Raw genomic sequence first — 19,931 nt, 5'->3', positions numbered from 1 at the left:
GACCAAATAACATATGATTAATATATGGGTTTCAAAAAAAGAAATTGTGTGAAATTTTTTTAAAAAATAAACATTTCAATGCAAAACATATCACCCCCAACAAAATAATAATGGACAAATTGAGGTGAGAAATTCTCCCATAACAAAAAAAAAATTATAATATTAATTCTCCATAAGTTTTAATGTCAAAAAATAAGAGAATATAATAAAATATTAATATGGAATATAAAAAATGTAAAATATTGCAATTTTAATTAATATACTTTTTGAGTTTATTTTGTTCATTAAAAAATTGTGTTAAAGTAAACTTTAAATTTGCACATCTTGGATTTTTTTAGAAAATAATATGATTTTTTTAAAGGCAAAATAATATGAATTGGATTGTATTTTTCATGTTGCATGTAATAATTATTCATACTTGTAACAGAATGAGAGTAATAATAACAAAAAGATACAAATTGAAAAAGTCTGTGAGATTCTATAATTGTTAGGCCACCACCAAATCCCCCACTCTAAAACATTACCCATTTTATTCCTTATAAAGATTAAACAAAAAAGAAAAGAAAAGAAATGTTGTATGTACCATAGGCTGTGGTGGGGGACAAAATGAAAATATGACCATAATGAAGGACTTTACAGCCGAGCCAAAAAGCTTTTTTCATTTTTTTTTTAGTAGTTACTATTTTTCTATATTAAGGATGAGTATTTGAAACTTAGTTTTTTTAATAAAATATATATAAATATATATCAAATTAAGTCAAACATTCAGATTTATTATTAGTATAAAAAAGAATAATATATTTTTATATATAATCAATCTGAAAATTGATTCAATTGATTAATTCGTTTTTTTTTTACAATAAAAAATTTTAAATTCAAATATCGTTGATCTCTCTACTCTTGATGCTAGCTTAATCGGAACGAAAATATGAAAAAAAAATGAAGTAAAAATTGAGGAAAACAACAAGAGAATAGGAGGTGGAAATGTAGGGTATACTCTAGTAGCTGTTGTTGTATTACAATTCACAATATTCCAAATCCAACTGTATCCTCTTTCCTTTTCTATTCCCCGCGAATGTCTCTATCTCTTTAAGCCAATTATTATTATTATTATTATTATATTATCCCTTTCCTCTCGATATGCACCTTCAGCATTTCCTTTTACTCGGCAATTCTTTTCTCTGAAAAGTGTCTTTTATTGTTCCTCAACCCAATCAGGAGCCTACGCCGGGCTTTCAAAAATGGCCGGCGGACTCGCCTCGCATCAAGCAGGCGACGCTTCTCCGGCATTCTTGCTCCGCCTTGTCCACGACATCATCTCGGGGAATGTCGGCGGTGGAAATGGTCACCTCAATGTCGTGTTTAAAAAGGATTGCACGGATCTGGTGAGGAGGATAGCTCTCTTCACGCATTTGCTTGAGGAAATCAGCGATTTTGGACAGTCTGACCATGATGATGCCTCCTCCTCCTCTGCTTCTTCATGGTCGGCTGATCTGGCAGTGGCTCTCCAGGCTGCAAAGCGTCTCTTGTCCGTGGCCTCCGCCTACCATTCCAACAATTCCTCTGTAAAGCCCCATTTTCTGTTTCTCTTTAATTTTTTTTAAACAGAAAAAATGAGCGTGTGATTGGATTAATTGATTTTGATTTATCCAGAAATTTTGATCCATTCTTGATGTTGATATGTTAATTGGCTTAGCATACTCCAATGCCAGTTGTTTTACCACTTAAATACTACTACTAATGTCCTGCATTTTGATTTTATTGACTGGGTCAATTTTATGCGAAATTGATAGATTTAGTGAATTGTTTTGTCTCCTGGAGAATGAAATTTTTACACATGCTAATTACTGGGTCAATTTCTTTGTTCTTTGATAGTTAACTCCATTAGGGAAATATTTTAGGCTCAAAAAATCGAATTAATCTATCAGAGTGCTAAGTTTATTTCTTGAATTTTTCAATATAAATTTCACGCCCCGGGGGATTACAAGTGCAATTTTGAACGTCCACTGTTGTCAATTGTTAGTGTTTGTCTCGGTAAATGTAGTAATTCTAATTAATTGAGCGATTTGGAGATCATGAGAAAATGCAGGAGAGGGGATATGTTAATTTTTGTATAGACTTTTTCTTTTGGGAGTTAGTAGAGCATATGTTACTGAAATTTTGTTGTGGTTATGCACGTTTCTTCTTAATATGTTATGGGTACATATCTGAAATCTGGTATATGTTGATTTTAAGGATGGAGCTGCCAAAAGAATCACTTTCCAATTTCAGTGTGTTACTTGGAAGCTGGAGAAAGCTTTAGAGAAAATCCCTTATGATCAGTTGCAAATCTCAGAGGAGGTTCAAGAACAGGTTTAGTTCAAGAATTTACATGTTTCTCATTTTTTTTCTTCATTGATTTGCATTTTTACCATCAACTAAAATATTTTTTTCAGGTATCATTGGTGAAAGCACAATTGAAAAGAGCAACAGAAAGATATGGGTCTTTGAATTTGAGAAAGTTTTCTAATGCCCTGCCCCAGCCACTGGAAAAAGAATATGATAGTACCAACCATGAAATTTTAGCAAAGCTGGATGGCATTCCAGAAAATTGGGGTCCTCAAAGACATGTGCAGATCAGGTGACTAAGATATTGGAAAGAGTGAAGAGCTCTTCAACCTCATCTGAGGTCTGTCTATCAATGAAAATGATTCCAAAGGGCAAGAGAATGCGGCCATTAAGGGTACTGAGAAAATCAAGAAGCCTGATGCACTAGTAATACCTGATGATTTTCTATGCCCTATATCTTTGGAACTAATGAGAGATCCGGTGATTGTGGCTACAGGACAGGTATAGTGCGCCGCCACAACTATGCTTGTCGTTCCTGTGTCTGATCAACCTTTGCCTTTTAGCCATCTCGTTTCATACTGGCTTCTGATTTTACATCTTCTTGATTTTACAGACATATGAGAGATCTTACATACAGAGATGGATAGATTGTGGCAACATAACATGTCCGAAACGCAGCAGAAGCTGGAGAATTTAACTCTAACCCCTAATTATGTTCTGAGAAGTCTAATAAATCAATGGTGTGCTAAACATATATTTGAGCAGCCAAGCGGGTTAGCAAATGGTAGGCTTAAAAAGAGTGATGGATCTTTCCGTGATGTTAGTGGTGACATGGCAGCCATCCAGGCTCTGGTCTGTAAGCTGTCAAGCCGGTGCTTAGAGGAATGTAGGGCTGCTGTGGCTGAAATCCGATCACTATCAAAGAGAAGCACTGATAACAGGATACTAATTGCAGATGCAGGAGCGATACCTGTTCTGGTGAACTACTAACGATAGATGATGTGTCATTGCAAGAACATGCAGTAACTTCTGTTCTTAACCTTTCCATATTTGAAAATAACAAGTCTCTTATAATGCTTGCTGGTGCCATTCCTTCCATTGTCCAAGTCCTCAGAGCTGGAAGTATGGAAGCAAGAGAGAACGCGGCAGCTACCCTTTTTAGTTTGTCACTTGCAGATGAGAACAAAATAATAATTGGTGCATCAGGGGCAATACCAGCTTTGGTAGATCTGCTGCAACATGGGAGCACTAGAGGGAAGAAAGATGCTGCAACTGCTCTGTTCAATCTATGCATTTATCAGGGGAACAAGGGCAGGGCTGTCAGAGCTGGAATTGTGACAGCACTGCTTAAGATGCTCACAGATTCAAGAAACTGCATGGTTGATGAGGCTCTAACAATACTGTCAGTTCTAGCTAGCAACCATGATGCTAAGGCTGCTATAGTAAAGGCTAGTACAATACCTGTTTTGATTGATCTTTTAAGAACAGGTTTGCCCCGCAACAAAGAGAATGCAGCTGCCATTTTACTTTCTTTGTGTAAGAGAGATACTGAGAATCTTGCCTGCATAAGCAGGCTTGGTGCTGCCATACCCTTGACAGAGCTTACCAAGAGTGGCACAGAGAGGGCCAAGCGGAAGGCTACTTCATTGTTGGAGCACCTTCACAAATTGCAGCAGCTCTGACCATTGTGGTTGTACCTGAGAGTTTGTTAATTGTTTTTTCTTTTGACTCTAATTGTTTGACAAAATTGCCATTCTATTCCTTTCGGACCCGAGAACTGAGAGCATGAGATACAAACCATTCTCATTGCTCTCTGGGCATTCATTTCTTTCATTGATGAGTGTAAAAATTTATTTGGTCTCTTGATTAATGAAGACTGCTTTCGTTATGGTCTCTTGCCGTTGTTGAGTGTAGATGCCCAATTCTAGTTTTACAAAAAATTACATTGAGATGTTCCAAGTGTGGAAGAGCTCAAGGGCATTCTTCTCTGAGATGTTCCAAGCTAGGGGTATTCCAAGCTAGAAGCACTTAGGTTGTTTTAAACTCAGAAGCGTCCAGGGTGTTCCAAGTATGGAAGCGCTTAGGAGTGTTTTAAGCAGCAGAAGCGTCCAAGGTGTTCCAACTACAGAAGTGCCCAGCGTTCCAAGCGCAAGAAGCGCTTAGGGGTGTTCCAAGCGTAGAAGTACTCAAAGAGCATTACAAGCACAGAAAAACCCAAGAATGAGCATGAACAGCTAATGTAGAGCATGAAAAGCTATATTGAGGGGGAAGTGATAGTAACTTAGAACAATGATGAGATTCATGAGTTACTTTTAATTTTAGATGCTTTAGAGAGTTTGGCTTAATGGTTCAATATAAATAATTAAGAAGACTTTCTCTTAACTTTTCTTTAAAGACATGTGCTTTATTTGTTTTTTTTTTTCTTATTTCTTGAAAACACAGCTCTATCAAATGTATTATTTCATTTACTCGAAACTTACGCTTATTACTCAACTACATTTCAATTTTTTAATACCCCATAAAATTTTCTCAAGGCCTTATGATAAGCACGTTCTCTCATGATTAAACATGTTCTCCTAACTACTTTAAAAAAGTACTATAATTTAGTATAAATAGGAGGTTCTCCTAACTACTTTTAAGAAAGTACTATAATTTAGTATAAATAGGAGGTTAAGAGGTAAGGAGAAGAGATTTTAGACACTCAGCAAAAAATTACTCTGAAAGCTCTCTTTAAATTCTTTTTTTCTCTTCAGCTTTTCCCAATCGTCGTAATTCGTCGCTTTTTCTACCTTTTCTCATTCTTCACCACCTCCCACCCAAAGTAATTACGTTCAAAGACTGCTCCAGTCTTCCTCTCTGTCGCCTCTAGTGCATCCTAATTTATCATTACAACACGTCCTCTCCTTAACCAAAATAACCCTGTACATTGAGAAACATGCCTGAGGTTTTTCATAGAGCCACAGAAATTCCTTATGTTATTCTGTATAAAAGAGTGGATTTTAGACGAAAAAGTGCTTGGGACAGTATGTTGTAGCTGAACATGTTACGATTGTAAATTTGTGATTCCTCTCATTTGTTCTAATAGTTGTATTAAAATTTGAAATAGAACAGCTAGGTGACATTGGATTTGGCTTAATGTACAAATTTTCTTCCAGGACCGACAAAGTTTAAGGGGATCAATGGACTTTATAATAATTCTGCTAAACGAATGAATTACTTGCAGCATTTAGTTGTTTTGAGAATGTCATCTCCAGCATTTCTCACAGTCGAAACTTAGAAACAGAGCAAATTTGTGGCGGACGATTATATCTCCTAAACAATCCCAAACTATAACTTAGTTGGCTGTCCATCTGATTAATTGGAGGCAGAAAGAAGTCTGATAAAATCCAATCTTTGAATGATTTTTAAAATTGACACTACGGTCTTATTCTGCTATCGTATGTTTATAATCCACAGCTGGATTTGGCCGATTCTTTCTGAAGCAAATTCTACTTTGTTGGTCGACCTCCTTGTAGAGTCAATGTATCAAAAATTGGGTGCATAATGATATATGACTTTGATCCTTAATTTGCATGCAAAAAGCACCAATTCAAAGAAAATTAAAGGGGACAACTCGCAAAGTAATCTACAGGCATTTCTTGCTAATAAAATTGGAGTAGAAGAAGGCATAAGCCTTGCAAATGCAACGTGACCTTTTTGTTTTGAAAGCAAAAGCGAAGACTGATCAAACTAAGTGAAAAGCCGAAGTAATGGGAAATGGGCTTTGGATAATGCCAGTGTTCCCGTGACGCAATTGTTTAAGGCGCCGCTGGGTACGATGGCGGCGGTTGTCCTTTGGAAAATTCTTGTTGTTGATTGGAGAAAAGAGGGTCACCAGAAGAATGGATAAGTATGCTTAAATTTGGATACGCATGAACAATATGATTTTCGTGAGCTTTTTTGGCTTTTTTGTCAGTTTTTCCGTTGGTTCCTTTGTCTTTCCTCCCTCTCGTGTTCCAAGTTAAATTTCTTTCCTTACAATTACCAAGATGCTACCTGTTTCTTAGGTGTTGAACTGTTGGGGCAATGGGAAAGTGAAACTAGTTTTCTGTGAGAAATACTTGCTGCACCCATTCTAAAACGCCTACACCTTACTATTCCTACAATCCAAAATCAAGCCAACACCGTTGGGATCAATTTCATGTGCAATGTGAAATTGCTTACAGAATAACAAAGAAAAGAGAAAGTCTCAAGTTTGAATATTGAACTTAAATAATAAAGAGGAAATTGTTTTTCCAAATTTATATAGTTATTCTAAATTCAACGAGCTTACATAGGCATGAAAGAAAATTTGGGGAAAAAAATGGCATGAAACTACGACAGATGATGATGCTGTTAAAATCGAAAAAGGGTTCCATCGGACATTAGAAGCAGAGAAAATTAAGTTTGATAATTAAACAGGCTTACAAGTAAGTGAGTTCCATGTTGATGAGCGGACTGTCAATTTGGACCTTGCCATTGAAAAAATCAAACTCTGCCTAAGCCTCGAAACCCTTAGCTTTCCGTTTGTGGAGACAAATTCAACCTTAGCAGTCGGTATAGTACTTGGTAATAATAGTGAGAAAAAGAAAGGTTGGTGGTAGACTAAAGTACTTTTCTTCCACGGTCAATTCGTCATGCTGAAATTGAGTAGATAATCATACAGCTTTAACCTTCAAAGTCAGTTTTCACATGTGCAGTTTGAATCTTAACGAGAAAAGGTCTTAATCCAGGTTTCCCCCGTGCCGTGATTACCGTAAACCATTTTCGACTGCAAGAGAAGAGGAGAAGATCATGCATAGAATTTCCCCACATATCACGGGGCATGAATTTTTGGAGAATTGCCTCCAGTCCTTTTGTTGGGTTTATTTTAGCCATATGGACGTGGTTGTTGAATTGGTTCTATACGGTTTAATTTTGGATTTCATATGTTAAATTTTGATTCATAGTTTAGCATAGATAATAATATTTGATTGAAAGCGATATGTTACGTACCTTTTTTGTTTTGTTTTGTCAAACATAAACATTTGCCTATTTTCAAAAGGTTTGCCCTCTTTGTTGACCAGTGCTGCCTTAGCATCAACCACTATATATCCTTTTGTCCTTTTATCATACACCCACCATTTAAATGTTGTATGCTTTAAAGTAGGCCAAAGAGCAAACCAGTTTTGTGGTTCACTTCTCTGTCTTAAACTAAAAAATAGGAACATCGACGACATAAAGCTTGCTAGCTAGCTGCTTACAACTAACAACACCTAGGCAAATGGGGAATAGCCTGGGCGGGAAAAAGACCACCAAGGTCATGAAGATTAACGGCGAAACATTCAAGTTGAAGACCCCGGTGAAAGCTGAAGAGGTGGTAAAAGATTATCCAGGCCATGTTTTGCTAGAATCGGAATCTGTTAAGCATTTTGGTATTCGAGCAAAGCCTTTGCAGCCACACCAGAGCTTGGAGCCCAAGCGGCTCTACTTCTTGGTAGAGTTGCCAGAAGCTCCCAAAGAGAGAGTTACGAGAAGGGTTCGGTCGGGCATAAACATGAGTGCTAAAGACAGGCTCGAGAGCCTGATGCTGTCGAGGAGATCCGTGTCTGATCTTACCCTCATGAAACCCAAAAGTGTGATACCCGAGGAGTCCGAAGAAGAAGGGTCTGAAAGTGGAGCAATGAGGGTGAAAATGAGGCTACCAAAGGCAGAAGTGGAGAGGTTGATGAAAGAAAGCAAAAATGAGGCAGAGGCAGCAGAGAAAATCATGCAACTTTGCGTGGCAAATACCAGAAACAGCCCACGTGAAGCTGCGCAGAAAGGAAACGGCGGCCCGTCTTCGCAGCAACAAGTGCATTGGAAGGGCAGCCACGGAAGAGTTGGAGAAGGTTTCAAGGCCCGTGAGGTTAGTTTCACCAGACAATGATCCTGTTTTCGTGGTATTTTTCATTGGGTTTTTTGTTTTTTTCCCCCTATTTTTCTAAAGCTTAAACACGAAAAGTTTATTATAGAATATGCTTATAGGAGTTGACATATTTGATATGTTATCTGTTTAGTTACAAGTGTGAATGGTATGACGTACGGAGCAGGAATTGAGAAAGGGGATTTGGGAAGTCGTTGGACCAGAACAAAGTACTAGTAATAAGAAAAGCAATTGTTTAGGAGTTAGCACCCTAAATTTGGACTTTTCTACGAAGTTCTCTCCGGCTAATACCAAGTCGTCGAGAACATAATTCTATTTTCTGATGCAAAATTTGACTAATCAATTAAGTTTTCCAATGAGTTCGTCTCATCTTTTGGATCTTGGCCCCTAGAAATAAATGCATCTCAATTAAAATTTAAGGCTAATTACATCGACGTGTCTTTATTGGACTTGTCTCAGACTTAAGATAAGCTAAAGCTACAGCTAGCTATGGTTTCAAGCCAAATCTATCTCGACTCACGTGCATTTGACCTAAGAATGAGGTTGTTCTTGAAGAAATACATGCTCTAGGATTTATCTTTTGTCATACAACACCATATAAAACCTCCTTGTGGCAGAGCCTTCGAAACAGCTGAACCTGATCTCAAGAAGTCCTTCCTTATCCATGATTCCACAAATCAATCAAATCCCCAGCGGCGAAAAAGGGCAACCTAACTTTGACTGAAGAACAACCTTTCTTTTATTTGTTTGTTGTTTAAAAATTTTAATTATCACATATTCTTGTGTCTCCTTTCTTTTTTCCTTACGTCATTTCGCATTATCATTCTAGGAAGAAAATTATGAAAAATAATTGACTCTATTTGAGCTTAGTCATGCATGCACGTCTTGTCATATGATGGGTATAATTAAACCAAAAAAACAATTACAGAACCCACAAAGAATGGTAGTTAAAGATCAAAGAGAATCCAAGGCAATTCACCCAAAGACACTCGATTTGTTTCTCCAACTCCAAATCGAATTAAGTAATTGATTAATAACCGATCGAATTAGCTACCTTCTCAAAGTTTTCTGTGTTCCTTGCAGAAACGGGTGAGTTTCACGCCAATCAGTGAAGGAGGGAGCCAAATAGCAGTTACCTCTTGACTAACCATGAAGAGTATGCTCACTCAGTGTTCTAATTAAATAAATCAGAGCAAAGCAATGGGAAGATGGTCCATGCACAATTTTCCACATCCCTCTAGACTTCACTCTACATATAGATACAGTTTGTTGTACATAGAAGAAATTTATCTTTCAAGCTTTTGGAGTGAGAGATGTGACCTTGCCGGGCATGCATGGTTGTTCAAATCTTTCTGCAATGACTCTATATATATACATATATACATTTAGTGATCTCTATTTCATGGAATATGTTTTATGTATTGTCTCTTTTTTATACCTAATAGATTTTCCTTTTTGGTACATGAAGAAACTTTGCCCGCGGATGTTGGGAGAGCATGAATGATACTGGCGGAAATTCTTTAATAACTTGTTGTTCTAAATATTTATTAACAAAATTAATTAATTCATAAATTATGAATAATCTTTGTAAATCAATAGTAGTTTTTGGATTGTGATTAAATAAATTAATTTTTAAAATATTGATTTATTTGAAAAAAAATAAAAAAAAATCGAATCTTATTCATTGAGTTATTGAGTCAGATGCTTAAATATAAATATTGACAATATTATTAGAAAGGTAAATGGAATAAAAGCCCATGACTAAGGTCGAAAATCTCTATTTTCAAAAGAAGAAGATGAGGACTATGACATGAGGGGGAAAAAAGATTGAATTATTTTTGATAAATATTAAATGGGTTAGAAAGAGAGGCCTTGTGCATGTGAAGACAAGCTCCACTGACTCAGCTTGATAGTTGAAGTAAGGAGCTCATTGGCTATTGGTGAATAAATAAAAAAAAATGTAGGAGAGTTGGCAATACAAATAATTGCTTTTACTTGTAAATTCGAAATCATATTGATCGTTAAATGTAAAACCAAAATAATATTTCTAGATAGTACATTAACATAATAACAATTATTTAGTTTCAAAAATAAACTCAAAAAAATTAAATATTGAGATTTCATGACTACTTTCTTTAGATTTAGTTAAATTCTTAAAATCATACATAAAAAAGATTACTGGCCAGGTTGTGCTGACCCATGGGTCACGACCCATTAATAAGGTCAGGCCCATTACTGTAATAATGTGGGTCGGGCTGTACGGCCATTTTGCCACCTCTATGTGACTGTGACTAGAACAGTGCTTTTATTATGGGAGAGAAGCATTATTCTCATAACAGCGACAAACTTGATTATAACGTGCATTATTATTATTATTGTCATTCTTTTAGGGTCATAACTTAAATTTTGAAGGCATCGAATCCAATGGCTTCAACTTTAGTATAAAGCAATTATCTATGTTTTCTTTATTTCAATAATGGTTCTATGAAACTAAAAAAAGAGCAGAAACATGAACCTAACAGGAACATTTAACACATTAGGTCCAAAAAAGACAACTTAATGTTGGGACATTCCTAAAAAAATAATAAATAATAAATGGGAGAGTTTTTTTATGAATGCCGAAAAGTAACAAACTAATAAACTAACGTATTATCCTCTGAGGCCAGGTCACTTAACTTTGAAAATAAGAGAATGTTTTCGTTTTATCCACAAGTAAGGAGACCTGCACGTTTAAAAAGCGTTTGATGCCTTTGGGTCCTCATGAAAAATACACCAGAAACTTGGCAAAGCCTCGTTTTGGCGAGCAAACTGAGCATGCACTTTCAAATTCAACCATTGTTAAGACTTTCGACAATCATTTCAAAACCTTCACACGTGGCCAATGCAGGCACATGGATGAAGAACATAAGGTCCAAGGTTTGATCACCTGCTGCTTCCTCCAAGAGTTAAAAATATAAAGCTCTAAACAAGTCATGTTAAGGTAAAGGAACTCTGCTTCTCCGGGGAACGTTTGCACAAGCGCACGGAATAAAAATTACACTACAGCATTACACAAGATTCAAAACTCTTCCCTTTCTTAGAGGTCATTAAAAAGAGCCCTCAAAAGAATGCTTCGTTTCCCCTCTTCCACATTGTAGTATTGTTTTAGATGTAGGCCACTTCTGCCCACAAGAGAGAACTTGTGCCGAAAGAAAAAATGAGGATAAAAGAGAAACAAAACCTTGGGAGAGAGGGAGCTCCCTTCTCATTTATCAACAATTACAATTTCTTATGCCTTATTAATGAACCAATGAATCAATGATAATACAGATCATGAAGTCCATTGATCAGGTACAGTGAGAAATAGGTGTCATAGCCTTCCGGAACCTTTCTTGTACTGTTTAGGAGAAATAATTGTGGGGATGCCATCTTTGGCCCACCCAGTATCCCAGACGCCTTAACCCATGTCTCAAGTGCTTGTCCCAAGTATATTGTCTCATCGAAATAATAATTCCAAAACCAGCTCTTTGCGCTCCTCATCCACTCAAACACAATGAATAGTCCATGACAGCAACGACTGAAAAGCACAGCACAAAAATTCAATAATATTATAAAGAAAACGCAAATGGGAAAAGAATCTTAGTCCAATGGAATAATTGTTAAGATCGTATGAAAAGATTTTGGTTACAGCATCACATTCAAATCCTATCTATACTACTTCAACATTGACCAGGAAGAATGAAAGACATGAACATTTTTCAAGCTCTTATGGTGAAGCAACTTACTGCCAAAAACGATGTATCATTCCAAATGGCTCTCTCAAGGCTTCTCTTGCTTGCTTCCCAGAAAAATGGCTCCCCGTGCGCATGCTCTAACAGGTTCAATACTAGCAGACTTTGTTTGTCCTTGTATCTGGATTGTACCGTGACCTGCAGAGCCCTTAAGATCATATACTGAGATATCTCTGAAAAATAGGTCTCTCATCACATAATATCCATTTTGTTTCGCACACTTTAGGTGTTACAGAGACCTACCATCAAGCAACAACAAAAAATTACAATGAAACCTGAATATTAGACACTCCCAACCCCAACTGAATCCACAGAAACAATGCTTTCAAAGAAGTACATAGGAAAACCTGAAAAACCAAAATTTAGCAAGCAAGGGCTCCTGAGCTAAGGGAATCTGTCAAATACTTGAAGTATTCCGGTGCAAATTCAAAAGGATTCTAACTCTGTCTTGCCACTTGTTTAATAATGAATCTCTCATCTAATGATTTGGCAAAAACACATTGCTCTTTCCCTGTGCACTCCATTTCTGGCAGCGGCTCAAGGAACACAAAAAATCCAATTCACGGGCAACAACTCTTCTAAGAGAATCAAACTGTTCGCAAAATAACAAGTCACAGAAAAACTTCACTTTGCCACAGCAGCAGAAGAATCATCTCCAAAAGAACTGTTAAATGTGGAGACCTTTTTGATCTGCAAACATGGCACCCACAGATGATGATGCTTCTTCAGAGCCAAAACTTCCGTAATGGATATAATCCAGATCAAAGAGCCAAATGACTGCCAGGGTGAAAAGTTGGAAGCTACAGAATTTCTTTGCTCCTGTCATGACACTCCACCTCCCCCATTTCATAGGATTATCAGCAAACCACTCCTCATATTCTTTAGAACTAAGAGCATATGATATATACTTGCAGGATCATTGTCGTAAACAGCAATAACAATATCACTGTGCCCTCTGTGGAAAGAGTAGCCGAGCCCTTCAGCCATATGAGATGCAGAGGTGATTAAGTGGTGTGGAACTGAGTAACAAATTCAACTTTTGAGCCTCTAGAGGCAATGTGTGGGAGTAAGTCCTATTACAGAAACAGGATCCCGCACCTACTCCTGTAATCTCCAGAAGCATGGAAAGATTAAGAGAAAATGCAAGAGAAGAAGGGACAGTCCTTCTGAATTTTTTTTTGGAATAACTAAGCAGAATCAAACGAATGAAGCACATTGGAGATCTATTTTCTCAAAGTCAGATTATGATTTTAGTCGTTGGCCTGGTAGACCAGCTTGGGGGCCATCTCCCTGAGATGCTTCAGAGAGTTGAACCAATGTGAGTAGTCGGTACGATCAAGAGAGATATTCTTTAGATAGAGCAGACAAGAGATGGGATCTTTATCTGGATGCACACCTCCTCTGGGGGCATAATGCCAAGTTAGATTCTTCTGGTACAACAGATTCCAAGGTTGTTAAACTTGAGTTCTGTTCCAACCTAAGTCATCTTAGGAGGCTCGCGCGAATCTGAGGATCTGCAGGCATTTCCATGAGCTTCAGGTTTTCCATCCTTAATATGATCCACGAAGCTTTAACAGCAGAACTTCCTAAGAAGAGAGTCCAATGAATGAAGTTGCCGATCCCAAATATGTGAACCAATTAGAAGTGAACGCCTTAAGCGATTCAGTTCTAGGATGTCCACATGCTGCAGACCAAGTTGTGAAGCCTCCATAACAACTGGTTGTAGCAAACCTATAAACAGAAAGCTAGTCAACCTGTGACAGCACATACACACACCAGTATATTTCTAGGCCATATCAGTAACTAGCTATGTGTACTTACATTGTAATCCTTTCTTTCTTTCGAATCTGATCTCTCAGTTCCATAATGTGATTCGGTAACTCACTTGCATTTGATGATTGACAGCTAGCAGAATTACTCTTCTGAATGCTGTCAAGTACATCAGACTCCGCATACAAGTTTTGACCATTAGCTGTAGAAGAAGATAAAAGTCAATATTAAATACCAATTATTGGTATAAGAAAAAAAGAGGCAATTAAAAAAAAAAGAACAAGAGGGAAAATAGACAACAAACCTCGCTGCCTCTTTTCTAACCACTCGCTGGACATCCCCACTAAATTCAAGCATCGATGGGGGCAAATGGACTGATAGTATACTCAATTGGGGAATAGGGAAGAATGCAACCATGTTGCCAAATCTGTAAAATGCTACTATAATAAACGATACCTTAACTGTCAACAATATAACAGATGAAAACTTTAACAGCATTTACCCATAGAAACGAAGGCAGTCCCTCTGCAATGAATGACCACAGGTGCAACCGATAGCAGTCGCATGATTGAAAAACTAAGCTCCAAAACTTTCCAAAAGATAGTCCCCAGGCAGCATGACATAATACTCGGGTTAAGAAGTTCGGAAACCGACACTATATAGCACCGTAGGCATCGGTGCACATCCAATTCATCCGTCATCAGCAGCTTAAGAGAGGAAAGGCGTCTTACGTTGATTGTCAGATTCCCCTGCTGGTGGGTATAACATAAAACATGGGCTTCAGCTGGCTCATTACACGAACGGCAGCAAGATGCCTGCAAAGAAAACCTATTAATATATAATTCAAACATAGACCCAATATTCTCACATGAAGGCACACAAAATCTGAAATGAGTTACCTGATCAAACAGGTCATCACGAAGATATCTTCCAAGTGGTTTATCAAAAGAACCATAAAACTTTATTCGCAGGAGCCGTGACCGTTCACATACAGTTCCTTTCAGCACACACCGGCTTGAAAATGAAACCAATATACTCTGGTGCGTGTCGGTGGCTGAAAAGTATTCACTGGAAGCTTCATCCTCATCAATCTTTTCAAATTTTGCCATTTTGTGAATCTCACCAAGATGCCTCTCCTCTTCTGTCATGGTTTCTTGCAAATCTGATCGAGGAAAATCTCTAATATCACAAGGCAACATCGTGGACATCTTCAAATCCTTGAATTGTTCCAAAGAACACATGTCCAAGCAGTCATTATGTGCCAAGTCATCATTGCATGCATCAAGAAAGGAACCACCAGATGAATGAAAAAAATGACTTTGATCATAGGACTCAGATAATGATTCCAATCCTCCATGCCCTGGATTGTGACTCAGAGATGCATCATCCTGAGCAGAAGCATTGACTATCAAGTTGAAACTGGATGGAGAAGAGGAACTAGGTACAACTGAAATGGCATTGTCAGTCTGCGTTTTCTCAGGTACAGCAATCGAACGTTTTCCTTTCATCTTAGGCAGAGTAGCACCTTCATCAGCAAGAAAGGAAGTCTCAAGTGATAAGTGATAGGCTGCAAAAACAGCATATTGGACAACATGTTTAACCTTCTTTAGTTCTTCATGAGATCTGCCCCTCAGCAGGACCTATAAAGAGAACCAAGGCAATCTGATTAGAAACAACTATGCTTAACATCTTTGGAAGATACTGGCATCAAGATCATATACATTAAAATACAGATCAGTGAACACATTCCTGCAAGTAAGATTTATATTTCATTTTTCATGCAAGCATCCATGTGTTTACTTGCCCGATGCTATTTTACCATCCACATGAGCAAATCAATTACTAGTCCTCAACAGCCTACAATGATCAGAGAGAGATCAACGGGCAACTAAATTTCATCTAATCTTTTGTTACATTCCTCCTTTTCCACTTTCTGCACTGAATAAAGAAGTAGAACAGTTCTAGAGAAATGTGCCACAACAACTCATATAATCAAGCCCCTCAACAAGTAGAAAGAAATCAATTTCCGACAGTTTCATAGTTACATACACATAAAAGGAGGGGAGGGAGGGAGAGTAGGGGATAAAAGCATTTATTTAAATAAATAAAGCCATGAGACCATGTCAACAAGATCTAACCAGAAGAAATTTGGAAAGACCCAAACTAAAATGTTTGTGCCACACAGAGAAGCAAAAGACAAATTAATTGAAACAATCGAAATGGAGTAGTGTTTCAGCACTGGAAGCAACTAAAGAATCGAAATGCTCATAAATTAAATGTGGACAGCCAGTGTGTATCCTACAAAAGAAAGAGGGAAGCATATGTGGCTAAAAATTCCCACAATTCAAATGAACTTAAAAAAGAGAATCATATGCATAAATAGAAATATTACCGTGCAACCTAAACGCCTCGGACAACCTTCAAAGAACATCAGTGTTTTTGACGGTTTCTTGTTAAACTGATTGGCCATCTTGTGTTCTTCAGTTACTTTCTCTAACCGGAACAATTCGCAGTGCCCCAATCGCGTAGTAGATAAATTATCAATTGAAGGACAAATAAAAGCACCAGTGCACCTTGCTATACGCTCCAATAATGGCCTTTTCACATTGAGCACTAATGAAATTTCCTTAGCAAGTAGATACTCTTGTGCATATGAAGACACACTCTTCTCTACCAGCAGTACATTGGGGCGAAGAGCCTCAATCTTTGCAATCATCATCTTGAGATGATCATTTTCCTGCCCAAATGGCAAACATTTAGAACACACACACACACACGCACACACATAGAGAGAGAGAGAACACAAATATGTGATGGTTTTAATCCCACAAAAACCTTCTATTGACCTGCATAAATGGAACAAGTGTTTAAAACAAACCTGTTGAAGTAATGTGTTAAAAGATGCCAGCTGATTTGGAACTTTTAGAAATTCTAAGGCCCCTCCTAAAATAAGTAATCTAGGATTTTTGTATTGTGAGGTCATGCGCTTGTGTTTTATATTTTTGGTACAGACCACTCCCTTGACAAGGGTGCTGCAAGAATGACAGAATTCACAAGTTATGAACTCATATAATAAGAATATAAAAGGGAAAAACTATAGAACATTGAAATTTAGAATATCTGAAAAAAGTAAGGTAGCCCACACCTCTCACTGGGAGTTCCAGACGCCATACACTTAACCTTCACATAATCACCAGGATCCATACTGCCTCCTCTGCTAGTATCTGGTTTCACAAAATTCGCAGCTTGCCATGCTATTGCTGTGACAATGTCAAGCCAGTCCCCAGCATTATCCTCTTTACCAACTTTAATGCCCTCACCTTGTAATAGTTGTGACACAAGAGCCCTGAAATGCCCTTGTATTACGGCTCTGAGAGGTTCTTTGTTTCCCTCATTTTGTTTCTCCCTTGCTGGGAACATACTTGAAAGGCTACTACTTGTTGAGAACATTGCACCAGAATCCCCAATATCATAATCTTCATCATCATATGTAAAGAAGTTACTCTCTGCCTCATCGTTTTCATCCTCAGGTGGTGGAGGATACCATATCAGACCATTGTTTTCAAAATCCAATGGCTTTTGGGACTTTGCATAATGATTATGAAAAACAGACATGTCATCGGAGTAATCTTCAGTATTTTCTGGTTCCTCACTCCCTGTCTCTGGCTTTCTTAAAACAGCCATGTTTTCTCGATCAAAGGGGCCAACATACTGAGCCATTGGGCTCCCTTCTTGCCTCCGCTGTACAGAATGCCCAACTCTATAAGGAGTAAAATTGTTCCTAGAGGGGCTGACTGAAGGACTTGATCCCACGGACTTAAAGCTATAAAACTCATGTCTAGCACTAATACTACTTAAATCTAAATCCGAAACATCATGACAATATTCAGCCGAGAGACTCAAAAAGTGCTTACCAGAATCAGCAGCATCTTCTTCATCACTCCTACACCAGTAAATACACAAATAACAACACATTCACTACCAGGAAAAAAAAGATGAAAAAAAGGTCAAGAACAAAACTAATATTAGGAGGTTAACAGGGTGTCTCCAATTTACATAAAAAAGAAAAAACGAAAATTCCAGCAAAGTAATTGTCATCTAAGCGGAAGTACCTGCTGGGAGATCTTCGAGTAGATGCTGAAGAAGGATGAGCACTAAATGAAGTCATACTCTCGCCAGTTACTGCCTGCAGAGAACACCTGCAATCTCGGGCTTCAAGATACCGGCCAAGATGATCACTCTTGATTGATTCACTATTCACAGAACATGGGGATGGTGGTTCAGGGCTCTCCCGGGGAGATTCAGAAGGATGCACTTTCTCACAATACTTCCTTCCTCCACTTTCACGCCTCGCTTTAACCCCATCACAACAAAACTTGCAAGATTTAACACTCATCATCCTCGAAAAATCATTACCCTTGACATTAGCTGATTGTTCAGCAGCAGCAACAACAACAACAACAACAGGGGATTCATATCTTTCAACACATTCTGAACATAACCAACTACCACAACTTTGGCAACGGTATCTATGAGAGAATTCATCAACAAACTTCGTATCACATTCACAACACATTTTTTTGCAAACACCGTTTTCGAGCATCCCAAATTCTTCACCAGGGAAACATGAAATATCACTTGCTCCCCAAGAAATCCAAGACCTAACTTTTTCTATTAGATCTAATAGTGAGCTATCGGGTATGCCCATAAGAATCCCAAACAACCCCCAAAATAGAATTCCTATCACCCCTCTTTTCTCCTTGATCTTCCTCTTCTAAATCAGTATTTAAGAAAAAAAAAACTTTAGTTTGATAAGGAAATATTGAAAATATAATAGAAACCCACAATAAAAATAGCGGGTTTCGATTGATTTTTAGGGTATGTGTTTTTATAAGCTTACAATTGATTGATTTTGACTTTATTTTTTCTCAAAGGTGTTAATAAAAGGAAAATGAAACAAAAATCCTCCGGGAAATCACAAAATATTTCCAAGGAGGAAACTAAATCAAAACCTCCGCACAAACTAAATTTTTTACTAAATCACAAATCTCATAATAACAATATTTACACATCAAAAGTCACAACAACAATATCGATAATAATAATAATCATCAGCCAACATATTTCCCAATCAAGAATTCCACAACAACAACATAAACCCTACAATCAAAAAAAAAAATTCAACGGAAACCCGACCCACAAAAATGAAAAAAGGAAAACCCAGAAATATCCCGGAAAATTCAGAGCTTAACCAATCCTGGATATATCAGGAATGAGTCCGCAGATCGATACAAGCATCCGAATTACTGTGACTTATAGTGGGGTTTCAGTTTTTCAACCAAATCCAGAGACAAAAATAGGAACACTAGAAAAAGGAGAAGAAGATGCGGAAAACAGAAGAAATGTCAAGTAAAATAAGGAAGAAAGAGAAAAAAAAAAAAAAAAGAAACTGAGTGATTTGAAGAGGAGTTGGGAAAATAATTAAAGTAATGAAAGAAAAAGAAGAAAATTAGATACGAGGCAAAATGAGGATCAAGAGGAGGAAAAGAAGGAGTACAGAGAAGGTTCCCTTTCTACCGGAATCAGCACGCATTTCCATCGACTCTACACTCCCAACAAAACTCCTCTTTACCCTTTTCTTATTATTTCCAGTTTTTCCTTTCTTTTCTTTTTGCTTCCTTATATTATCACCTCTCTTCTCCTTTTCCATTCCCCTTCCCTTCCATTCGCACCCCCTCCTTTCCCTATTCTCTCTCAACGCCTAATGCTATAATATTTCTCTCTCTTCTTTTGCTTTTTCTTTTTTATTTTATTTTATTTGAATGCTTGGTTTAATTAGGGCTCATGGGGTTGTATTTTATTGAGTGAGTTGTACCTGATTGGTCATCATGATATGTTTTTTTAATGTTAATTCATTTCTTTATTTCTTTTAGACCCTGCATCATCAAGCTTTCTCTGTCCATTGGTCAGCATCAATGTTTCCACTTTCTTTTTTCCTCAATTTTTTTTATGCATGTTGATTTATTAAAACCCATGCATTTATCACGTCACAATTCTTTGTCTATTTTCTTTTATTTAAATTTTAATTTTGAGTAAAGTTTTTATCTCGTTGACATTGATCTTAAATGCACGATATAATT

General features: G+C 37.4%; 4 protein-coding genes across 5 annotated transcripts; 3 read left to right on the top strand and 1 right to left on the bottom strand.

Annotated features, from left to right (window-relative positions):
- Positions 1-1,064: 1,064 nt before the first annotated feature.
- LOC110423570 (U-box domain-containing protein 10-like) lies at positions 1,065-2,631 on the top strand. Its single transcript, XM_021437809.2, has 3 exons — positions 1,065-1,565; positions 2,236-2,352; positions 2,436-2,631. The coding sequence occupies exons 1-3, from the start codon at positions 1,242-1,244 to the stop codon at positions 2,622-2,624; spliced, it is 630 nt and encodes a 209-aa protein (XP_021293484.2). The 5' UTR covers positions 1,065-1,241; the 3' UTR covers positions 2,625-2,631.
- A 57-nt stretch (positions 2,632-2,688) lies between these two features.
- Positions 2,689-4,221, top strand: LOC149526747 (U-box domain-containing protein 12-like). The gene is made up of 2 exons (XM_089784766.1): positions 2,689-2,829; positions 2,942-4,221. The coding sequence occupies exon 2, from the start codon at positions 3,402-3,404 to the stop codon at positions 4,008-4,010; it is 609 nt and encodes a 202-aa protein (XP_089640892.1). The 5' UTR covers positions 2,689-2,829; positions 2,942-3,401; the 3' UTR covers positions 4,011-4,221.
- A 3,250-nt stretch (positions 4,222-7,471) lies between these two features.
- On the top strand, positions 7,472-9,741 carry LOC110423226 (uncharacterized protein At1g66480-like). 2 transcript variants are annotated; one of them, XM_021437383.2, is made up of 2 exons: positions 7,472-8,233; positions 9,335-9,741. In XM_021437383.2, the coding sequence occupies exons 1-2, from the start codon at positions 7,610-7,612 to the stop codon at positions 9,392-9,394; spliced, it is 684 nt and encodes a 227-aa protein (XP_021293058.1). In that variant the 5' UTR covers positions 7,472-7,609; the 3' UTR covers positions 9,395-9,741. The 2 variants fall into 2 exon arrangements, with proteins under 2 accessions (XP_021293058.1, XP_021293059.1); XM_021437384.2 differs by lacking the exon at positions 9,335-9,741 and adding an exon at positions 8,385-9,322.
- Positions 9,742-11,461: 1,720 nt separating this feature from the next.
- Positions 11,462-19,629, bottom strand: FAB1C (FORMS APLOID AND BINUCLEATE CELLS 1C). Its single transcript, XM_021436970.2, is given in 29 exon segments — positions 11,462-11,653; positions 11,656-11,703; positions 11,706-11,807; positions 12,012-12,134; positions 12,137-12,163; positions 12,166-12,260; positions 12,340-12,517; positions 12,520-12,618; positions 12,621-12,686; positions 12,689-12,709; positions 12,712-12,786; positions 12,789-12,868; positions 12,870-12,927; positions 12,930-13,030; positions 13,032-13,095; positions 13,098-13,121; positions 13,124-13,271; positions 13,273-13,501; positions 13,503-13,766; positions 13,843-13,993; positions 14,073-14,218; positions 14,294-14,368; positions 14,370-14,408; positions 14,410-14,606; positions 14,691-15,431; positions 16,184-16,528; positions 16,670-16,823; positions 16,937-17,734; positions 17,904-19,629. Coding segments are annotated over 29 exon segments (5,136 nt in total). The 5' UTR covers positions 18,500-19,629; the 3' UTR covers positions 11,462-11,561.
- Positions 19,630-19,931: the final 302 nt, after the last annotated feature.

Source organism: Theobroma umbraticum, unplaced genomic scaffold (genome assembly GCF_002168275.2).
Source record: "Theobroma umbraticum cultivar Fairchild unplaced genomic scaffold, ASM216827v3 scaffold_20.0, whole genome shotgun sequence".
NCBI lineage: Eukaryota > Viridiplantae > Streptophyta > Magnoliopsida > Malvales > Malvaceae > Theobroma > Theobroma umbraticum.
The sequence above is the reverse complement of the archived record's forward strand: the minus strand, read 5'-3'. Positions and strand labels throughout refer to the sequence as shown.

Coding starts and splice junctions, on each gene's coding strand:
- LOC110423570 (XM_021437809.2), top strand. CDS start 1,242: ATGGCCGGCGGACTCGCCTCGCATCAAGCAGGCGACGCTTCTCCGGCA. Junction 1,566..2,235: donor ACCATTCCAACAATTCCTCT/GTAAAGCCCCAT, acceptor GTTGATTTTAAG/GATGGAGCTGCCAAAAGAAT. Junction 2,353..2,435: donor CAGAGGAGGTTCAAGAACAG/GTTTAGTTCAAG, acceptor TATTTTTTTCAG/GTATCATTGGTGAAAGCACA.
- LOC149526747 (XM_089784766.1), top strand. CDS start 3,402: ATGCTTGCTGGTGCCATTCCTTCCATTGTCCAAGTCCTCAGAGCTGGA.
- LOC110423226 (XM_021437383.2), top strand. CDS start 7,610: ATGGGGAATAGCCTGGGCGGGAAAAAGACCACCAAGGTCATGAAGATT. Junction 8,234..9,334: donor AAGGTTTCAAGGCCCGTGAG/GTTAGTTTCACC, acceptor TGTTCCTTGCAG/AAACGGGTGAGTTTCACGCC.